This window comes from Myotis lucifugus, unplaced genomic scaffold (genome assembly GCF_000147115.1).
Source record: "Myotis lucifugus unplaced genomic scaffold, Myoluc2.0 scaffold_38, whole genome shotgun sequence".
NCBI classification, from domain to species: Eukaryota; Metazoa; Chordata; class Mammalia; order Chiroptera; family Vespertilionidae; genus Myotis; species Myotis lucifugus.
This window is the reverse complement of record NW_005871086.1, coordinates 2,367,415-2,377,406: the sequence shown is the minus strand read 5'-3', so window position 1 is coordinate 2,377,406 and position 9,992 is coordinate 2,367,415. Positions and strand designations below refer to the sequence as shown.

At 40.0% G+C, this 9,992-nt stretch overlaps 1 protein-coding gene across 1 annotated transcript; it reads left to right on the top strand.

Moving 5' to 3' along the window:
* The first annotated feature begins 207 nt into the window (after positions 1-207).
* On the top strand, positions 208-1,146 carry LOC102428773 (olfactory receptor 4F6). Its single transcript, XM_006087532.1, has one exon. It carries the CDS (start codon positions 208-210, stop codon positions 1,144-1,146), a length of 939 nt encoding a protein of 312 aa, XP_006087594.1.
* Positions 1,147-9,992: the final 8,846 nt, after the last annotated feature.

Below are 9,992 nucleotides of genomic sequence, written 5' to 3'. Positions count from 1 at the left end.
ATCCGATGCAAAGGCAACAGGCTTACTGAGACTGTAGAATCAACTTCCATGATTATGTAAGGTCAAGTCACTGTCATAAATCCCTCAGTATATTGTCTCTAATGGTGCGGCCTCTCTAATGGAACCCTGTCTGATACAGCCAGTAATTCCACTTTCTTATTTTTCCTGTTCTTTCAGGCAAATTTGGAGCCCAAAGTGACTGAGACCATGAGGGTAGGAAATCATTCGTTGGTGTCTGAGATTGTGTTGGTGGGACTCACCAGATCTTTGGAGATGCAACTAGTCCTTTTTCTAGTTTTCTCTGTATTCTATGTAACAGGTGTTTTAGGAAACCTTCTCATTGTGCTCACAGTGATCTCTGATTGCCACTTACACTCCCCCATGTACTTCCTGCTGGCCAACCTCTCCTTTATTGACATGTGGGTTTCCTCCATTGCAGCTCCCAAGATGATTTATGATCTTTTCAAGGAGAGGAAAGTAATCTCTTTCCAAGGCTGCATTGCTCAGATGTTCTTCATTCATGTTATTGGAGGAACTGAGATGGTTCTGCTCATTGCCATGGCCTTTGACCGTTATGTTGCTATATGTAGGCCTCTTCACTACTTGACCATCATGAACTTCAGAACTTGTATTTTACTCTTGGTGGCTGCCTGGGCCATTGGAATCATCCACTCATTGATCCAACTTGTATTTGTTGTAAACTTACCATTCTGTGGCCCCAATGAAGTTGACAGCTTTTACTGTGACCTTCCACGATTTATTAGGCTTGCTTGCACAGACACTTACAGATTGGAGCTCATGATCACTGCCAATAGTGGTTTCATCTCCCTGGGAACTTTTTTCATTTTGATTATCTCCTATATCTTCATTTTGGTCACTGTTTGGCAACGTTCTTCAGGTGGCTTGTCCAAGGCCCTCTCTACCCTGTCAGCTCACATCTCAGTGGTGGTTTTATTTTTTGGTCCATGTATTTTTGTGTACTCTTGGCCATTTCCCACAGTGCCAGTGGATAAATTTCTTGCCATTTTTGATGTAATTATCACCCCATTTCTGAACCCTGCCATCTATACGTTTAGGAACAAAGAGATGAAGATAGCAATGAGGAGAATATTTAGTCACATGTTGAGCTTCAGGAAGTTCTTTTAAGTGATTTTGATATCAAGAAAGACAAGCATCTCTAACATTTCCTGCCCATACTACCAACATGAATCCAATGAAACACAGCACCATGGATGCTTTAGTTAATAGTTTAATTACTAATGTCCAAGATTTTCTTAATGTGTTTTCTGCAATATTCTGCCATAACCAAGGAGGATATGGTATTTTCCTTTCTTATGCAACGTGATGGAATTAAAACGTATTAATATAGCATTGTTTCCACATTTTCCTACCCCTTATTAATAAAGAGGATTCTGAACTGGGCTTTATAATTCTTTCCTTACTCTGTTCTGAGGCGAACTCTCTCTCGTCAGGTTGATTTTTGGAGTTTGTGATGCAGAATCTGAAGAAAAGTGCTTTGAAAATATGACAAAATTTGCAATTATTAGGATAGTTTTTTATTGTTGAGATTTATAGTGAGATGTGTGGGAGTAGCTGAAATGCATGAAGAAAACAGGTAAGAGTTAAAGAGGGGATTTTATAATTTTATTTTTTTGAAAAGGGGATGGAAGATGGGGATATCCAAAAGGAAGGGCTACACAGCCCTGAGCCAAAGGAAATTGGGTCTATGATGGCAGCAAAAATATAGTTAGGACAATGAAACAAGGAAGGACATAGAAGAAACAATAGGAAAGCGTAGGCTGGGCTACTTTGGCCCACTGAGAAGTCAGAGAAAAGGGGGCCTTGGAGACAGGTTCAGGGGGTTAGCCTGGGGCGAGCTGCAGCTGCCCATTGGTCCCCTGGTTACAAGTTTCATGGGTTCCTTAGAGGTTAGGATATATGTGTCTGTGGGGGAAGGAAAGGGGGAAGGGGTTGGCATGGGCATACCCTTTGGAGGGACAGCACACCAAAAAGTGCATTTTAAAGAATTGTCTAGCTTTTACCCTTCAATAAACATTGCCATTCAATAAATGAAGCAAAGAGTTAAAGTTATTTTGAATTATTGTTGGTTTTAAAACAATCACAACATCAGCCTGAAATTGGATCACTGGGTTATGGCTTCTTAAACATTTCAGTTAGTGTATGTGATAACTATAATTAAGCCTTATAATTACTCTAGTTATTTCAAAAGCTGTGTTGCATGTCAGGGGATTTGAACAATGAGGGTCAGGTAATGGGCAAAGACAATGACCTATTTAATAGTGTTGTCCTACATAGAGCTAATCCTTGCCCTAATTATATTGAAACCAACAATGATTTCTCAGAGTTAGGTAAACTCTTTCCCCCTGCACACCCAAGTGACATGGTTAGACTCTTGAGCCAGACTGTCTGACTTCAAATCTTAGCTTTGCTTTTTACTAACACACAAATGACTTAACCTCTTTATGCCTAAATTTTTTCATCTATTGGATAGACATAAGTTGAACTACCTGAAATATATATTTGACTATTTTTTTTTAAATCCTCACCTGAGGATATTTTTCCATTGATTTTTAGAGAGAGTGGAAGAGAGAGAGAAAGACAGGGCCTGGCTGGGAGGAAGCTTGCAACGGGAAGCCTACGTGCCCTTGACCGGAATCGAAACCAGGACCCTTCGGTCTGCAGGCTCTATCCACTGTGCCAAACCAGCTAGGGCTATTTGACTGCTTAAAATTTTTTTAAAAATATCTTTTTATTGATTTCAGAGAGAAAGGGAGAGGGAGAGAGAGATAGAAACATCAATGATGAGAAAGAATCATTGATTGGCTGCCTCCTTCCTGCAGGTTCCATACTGGGGATTGAGCCTGCAACCCAGGCATGTGCCCTAACCAGGAATTGAACTGTGACTTCCTGGTTCATAGGTCGATGCTCAATCACTGAGCTACACTGGCCAGGCTGTATTTGACTGTTTTTAACTTACAAAAATGGCAGTTCCTTATGGCTAAACATACCTTTCTCACAAGCTGTAAAGATTAACTGAGTTAATATTTGTAAATACTTTAAACAATTCTTGCTCTATAGTGTTCTATAAGTGCCTGTTAACAAAATGAAATAAAACATTAAAACCACATCTTAGTTTTGATAACCTACCAAGCTATCTACAAATTTCTTTCTAATGCCTTCTTTTCTAACTCCATTTATCAGACTTTGTTCAAGAACTTGCTCTTTTCCTAACAGTACTATTATATTTAAAATGATATTTAAAATATCTTAAATATAGAGGCTTCAAAATGCCACAATTCAATGTATTTTTCACATATTCCTTTTCTTATATTCAAATTGACTTTTTCTATGCTATGCAATAGTTCTGTGAAGCTTTGTTTTGGATGGTACTTTTTTAAAAAATATATTTTTATGGATTTTTTTTAGAGAGAGGAAGAGAGAAGGATAGAGAGATAGAAACATTGAGAGGAGAGAAATATCAATCGGCTGCCTCCTGTACATCAACCGGAGCCTTTGCCCTGATCATGAATCAAACCTCTTGGTTCATGGGTTGTTGCTCAACCACGGAGCCACACCAGCCAGGTTGATGGTGCTTTTTAATGTACTGGAAGAAGTTACCAAGCTGACTAGGTTTAAAAAAATTTTTTATAAATAGGAATTCAATTAATCAAAAAGGTATTAAATACTCATTATGTTCTCAAGACTGTTCTAGGAACTAAAGAAAATTCTATTAGAACTATACAACTCAGTTGTAAGAAGGAACAATAGATCTCTGCGGCAAAAAAAAAAAATCACTGCAATTAAGAAAGGGGTATGGTAAGATGGGCAGACTCAACAAAAGGATTTGAGTAGAGGACATTTGTGAATTTGTGAATGCTAAAGCCCACACTGACCAATCTTCTGAGGTAAGTTCATGCCCTGAGAAGCTCATGGAAAGCTCTGGAGCAGTGGTTCTCAACCTTCCTAATGCCACGACCCTTTAATACAGTTCCTCATGTTATGGTGACCCCCAATTTCATTGTTACAAATTGAACATAATTAAAACATAGTGATTAATCACAAAAACAATATGCAATTATATATGTGTTTTCCGATGGTCTTAGGCGACCCCTGTGAAAGGATCGTTCGACCCCCAAAGGGGTCTCGACCCACAGGTTGAGAACCATTGCTCTGGAGGATAAGGGCAGGTTGATACCACAGCATGATACCTACTCTACCTCTTGCCTAACCAGGATCCTCAAAGCCTGATAAGATTTGGCCCTGCCAGCTTCACTGACCCCTTTTCACTCTTAGACATTTTGAACTTTCTGTTACCTGAATACAGCAAGCTCTTGGTCTGATACCTGTACACTGGCCCTTCTCTCTACCTGCAGAGCAATTTGTCTGGGCATATGCCAGGGCTGGCTGCTTTTCCTTATTTAGGTTTGCCTTCAGGTTTTTCAAATTCAAGAAAAGACTTTCTATCTAAAAAAGTTCCTTCTTGCCCTGCTGGCGTGACTCAGTGGTTGAGCATCAACCTATGAACTAGGAGGTCATGGTTCAATTCCTGGTCAGGGCACATGCCTGGGTTGAGGGCTCAATCACCCGTTGGGGGTGTACAGGAGGCAGCCAATCAATGATTCTCATCATTGACGTTTCTATCTCTCTCTCCTTCTCCTGTCCTCTCTGAAATCAATAAAAACATATTAAAAATAAAATAAAATAAGATTAAAAATAAAAATAATAAAAAAGTTCCTTCTTGCCTTTCAATTTCAGTCATTCTCTATCATGTGCTTTGCTTAACATCTTAATAACTTTATCTCTATTTGAAAGATTGTTTTAACTATCCCCCCCCCCTCCACAGGAAATATATCCATAGAGCAGAAAACATGATTTTTTGTTTTTGTTATACCTAGTGGGATGGCTGGCCTACAGTGGGAAGTCAATAATTATTTGTTTTTGTCCAAACAGCAGTAGTAAATACAAGATAAGAGGGAAAAAGAAACACCTGTTTCCTTCCAAATCACAAGGAATGGAAAGGAATGGAAAAATCTAATAGATTTGATAGAAACGTTAAAGTGAATGTATTTAGGATAACAAACTGGCAGAGTCTAAAGTATGTTTGTAAGTTAAATATAGGTAAGCACAATAAAAATCAATAAAAATTATTTCATTCAAACATGACTGTCAAAATTTGTTATATTTCTCTTAGAATTTTTCATTGTGCATTAAAAATTATACAAAATAATTTGTATATTATTTCATAGATCACATTGTTCTACAGTTCATTTAGTGATATGATTTGGTCATTTAACAATATGATATGTAAGTTTTTTCATGATAAATCTACTTCTAGCATGTAATTCTTTGTGACTATATGGTAATTTATTGTATGGGTATAGATATATATCACTTAGTCAGCATTTCATTGCTGACATTTAAGTTATTTTCAATTTTTAGAACAGTTCTGCTATGAAAGATCTTGACATACTTTTTATTTTATTTATTTATTTTATTTTTAAAATATATTTTTTAATTGATTTCAGAGAGGAAGGGAGAGGAAGGGAGTAATCGAACATCAATGATGAGAGAGAATCACTGATTGGCTGCCTCCTGCGTGCCTCCCACTGGGGATTGAGCCCACAACCCGGGCCTGACCAGTAATTGAACCATGACCTCCTGGTTCATAGGTCAACTCTCATCCAAGGAGCCATGCCAGCTAGGCTTGACATTTCTTTTTATATACACACTAAAGGCCCGGTGCACGAAATTCACACGGGGGTGGGGGGGGTGGAGGGAGTTCCCTCAGTCCAGCCTGCACCCTCTAAAATTGGGGACATCCCTCTTGCAATCTGGGACTGCTGGCTCCTAACCGTTCACCTGCCTGCCTGCCTGATTGCCCCAAACTGCCTCTGCCTGCCTGTCTGATCACCCCTAGCTGCCCTCCCCTGCTGGCCTGATTGCCCCCAACTGCCCTCCCCTGCAGGTCTGATCTCGCCCTCAATTGCCCTCCCCTGCTGGCCTGATCTCGCCCCCAACTGTCCTCCCCTGCCAGCCTGATCACCCCTAACTGCCTCTGCCTGTCTGATCACTCCTAACTGCCCTCTCCTGCCAGCCTGATCTCTGCCCCAACGGCCCTCCCCTGCTGGCTTGATCTCGCCCCCAACTGCCTCCCCTGCTGGCCTGGTTACCCCCAGCTGCTCTCCCCTGCTGGCCTGATCTTGTCCCCAACTTCCCTCCCCCTGCTGGCCTGATCTTGCCCCAAACTGCCCTCCCCTGCTGGCCTGATTGTGTCTAACTGCCTCTGCCTCGGCCCCCACCACCATGGCTTTTTCCGGAAGGAAGTCAGACGTCTGGAAGATGGCCGGTTGACCCGGTCTAATTAGCATATTACCATTTTATTAGTATAGATAGGTTATATAGGATAGGATTGCTTAAATGGGGGTGGGGGGTGGAAAGCCTTTTTCAACAGGAGGAGATGTTCTTGGCAGACAAAAATATATAATCCCTATATCTGGACTGATAACCAGCCATATGCACTATACTGCCAAAACAAACTGGTCACTAAATAATTGAACTGCTTTCTTACACCTTACACCAAACAGCTCTTGCCCTTAAAACCCCTCCTCAGCCCCCACCTTAGGTTCTGCCTTCGCAGTTGCAGTTCACCCAGATTAGGTTCTTATTGGTCGGTTTCTGTGCCAGTCAGCGTCAAAAGCTCTGCCTCCTAGGCAGCCATTGGCTCCTCACAGTTCATCCAGATTTTGTTCTGATTGGTTGGTTTCTATGCCAGTCAGCATCCCTGGGCCTATCTCTGGGCCTGATCAGCAGCCCCTGCAGAGGCCCAGAGAGAAAGAGAGATATGTCTGCTGGCCAGGCCCGGAGAGAAAGAGAGAGGCAAGGGCTGATCCGCAGCTTCCACAGAGGCTGTGGATCAGACCCTGCTTCTCTCTCCAGGCCTCTCTCTGGGCCTGATCCGCAATTCCTTCAGCAGTCAGTGCTGGGTTACTCTTCCCCCAGCACTGACTGCAGGACTGACTTCCAGGCGGTTGAGCCTTCGGTCGTTTTGGACATTATGGACCCTGGGTTTTTATATATTAGGATGGCTTTGGTTACTCTTTAATGACAACTTAATGTAAATGAAATTGCTGTGTATTTGTAAGGCTTAATTACTTTTGCAAAAATGCCCACTAAAGTGGTTGGGTCAATTTAAAATTCCATCACCAGCAGTGAATTGGAGCAGTAGTTGCTCCCACCTTTGCAAACAATAGATATATAATTAATTTAAAAAGGTAAAAATGAAAAAGAAAAAATATAAAAATGTTATCCCTATATAACTGAAAATTGTCCTACTATTTGCATGAACTATTACATATTTATAAAATATGTACCATATATTTGAGTTATAAAGCATAGTAAGAAAAATACCTCTGAGCCCATCTATTATTGCATTTATACTTTCTTATCCCTACCCCTTTACCCTACCTTCCACCCAGAAGTAGTCACTATTCTGGATTTTTCTGTTTATGCTTCTTTTGCATTTTTGAAAAATAATTTTATAAAAAATATATTATTCATAAACAATGTGTTGTTTAATCCTGCTCATTTGTAGTTTACATACATATCTCTTTGAAAATATATATAATTTATCAGAACTTACTAAAATACTAGAGGCCTGATGCATGAAATTCATGCAAGGGGCTTGGCCCCTGCCCACTGCGGCGGCTGCCTCTGCCTCGGCCCCCGCTGCCACGGCTTCATCCAGAAGGTCGTCTGGAAGGAAGTCTGGTCTAATTAGCATATTATGCTTTTATTATTATAGATATATTTTGAAAAAATTTGTCTATTTTATCTATTCAGTTTTAAAATTCATTGGCATAAAGTTTTTATAGTAGTTTTATTTAAAAATGATTTATCTATATTATGTAGATACTAGAAACTCGATGCACAAAATTCATGCAAGGGCCTCGACCCCTGCCGCTGTGGCAGCCGGGGGCCTCTGCCTCCGCCCCCACCCACCGCGGCAGTGGCAGGGGGCCTCTGCCTTGGCCCCCGCTTCTGCCTCAGCCCCCGCCTGCCGCCATGGTGGCCGGGGGCCTCTGCCGCCTCTGCCTCGGCCCCTGCCCACTGTGGCTGTGTCTGGAAGGAAGGATGTCCGGTCTAATTAGCATATTATGTTTTTATTATTATAGATATTCCCTTCTTAGTTTATCTCTCTGTATGTTTCTCTCCTTTTCCCTCCCTCCCTCCCTCCCTCCCTCCCTCCCTCACTCCCTCCCTCCCTATCTCATTTTGGGATTAGGGGTCTTACTATCTTTCATCTTTTCATCATTCATGTGCTTATTTTTTAACAGGTATGTTGAGTAAAATTGACATACAAAGAACTATACATATTTAACTGTATAATTTTATGTGAATGGATATATATAACACCCATGATACCATCACCACAATCAAAGTAATAGACATACACAACACCTTGCAAAATTTTTTTGTGTCCTTTAGTTTTACTTATTCTTTTTTTTGTGTGTGTGGTAAGAACACTTAACATGAAATCTACCCTTTTTACAAAATTTGAAGTGTACAATATCATATTGTTAAGTATAGGCACATGTTGTATAGCAGATCTCTAGAACTTATTCATCTAGCATAACTGAAACTTTATATGTATTGGGAAAAAACTCCCCATTTTCCAGCTCCTGGTAACCACTATGGTATTCTCTGCTTCTGTAAGTTTGGTTATTTGATTTTATTTGCTTGTTTATTTATTTTTAAATATATTTTTATTGATTTCAGAGAGGAAGAGAGAGGGGGAGAGAGAGACACACACACACATCAATGATGAGAGAGGATCATTGATTGGCTGCCTCTTGCGCACTTCCTACTGGGGATTGAGCCTGCAACTTGGGCATGTGCCCGAACTGGGAATTGAACTGTGACCTCCTGGTTCATAGGTTGATGCTCAACCCTGAGCCACCTGGCTAGGCTATAAGTTTGGTTATTTTAGATACCTCATGTAAGTGAAATCATGCAGTATTTGTCATTCTGTAAATGGCTATTTTACTTAGCATAAAGGCCTCCAGGTTCATTCATGTTGTCATAAATGGCAGGGTTTTCTTCTATTTTAAGGCTGAATAATATCCCAATGAATATAAATATCACATTTTCTTTATTCATTCATCTGCTGGTAGATAAGATATGGGTTGTTTTTATAACTTGGATTATATGAATAACGCTGTAATGAACATGGAAGTTCAGGTATCTTTTTAAGGTACTGACATGGTTGTTCTATTCTTCTTATTTTTTTTGAGGTACCTTGAGACTGTTTTCCATAATGGCTGTCCTGATTACATTCCTACCTATAGTGTACAAGGGTTCCAACTTCTCCATATCCTCAACAACACTTATCTTTTTTAAAAAAATACAATAGCCATCTTAATAGGTGTGAGATGGTATCTCATAGTTTTGATTTTAATTTCCATGATAATTAATGATGTTGAACATCTTTTCATATACCCATTGGCCATTGTATGATCTTGAGAAAGAAGAACAAAATTGGAGGCTTCATACTCTCACATTTCAATTTATATTTCAAAGCTATAGTGATTAAAACTGTATGGTACTGGTATAAAAATAGACATATAGACCAATGAAATGGAATAGAGAACACAGAAATCAACTCATGAATATGTGGTCAGCAGATTTTTGATAAGAATGCCAAGAATACACAATGGGAAAAGGATAGTCTTTTTAACAAATGGTGCTAGGAAAACCAAATATCCACATGCAATAAAAATTGAAGTTGGGATTAAGAACCAAGATGGTGGCATAGGTAAACGTGGTACTAGTCGCCTCCAACAACCACATCAAAATTACAACTAAAATACAGAATAACCATAATTCATAACTGCCTGAAATCTGGCTGAATGGAAGTCCTACAATTATAAAATTAAAGAACACACATTGAGACTGGTAGGAAGGGTGGAGGTGAG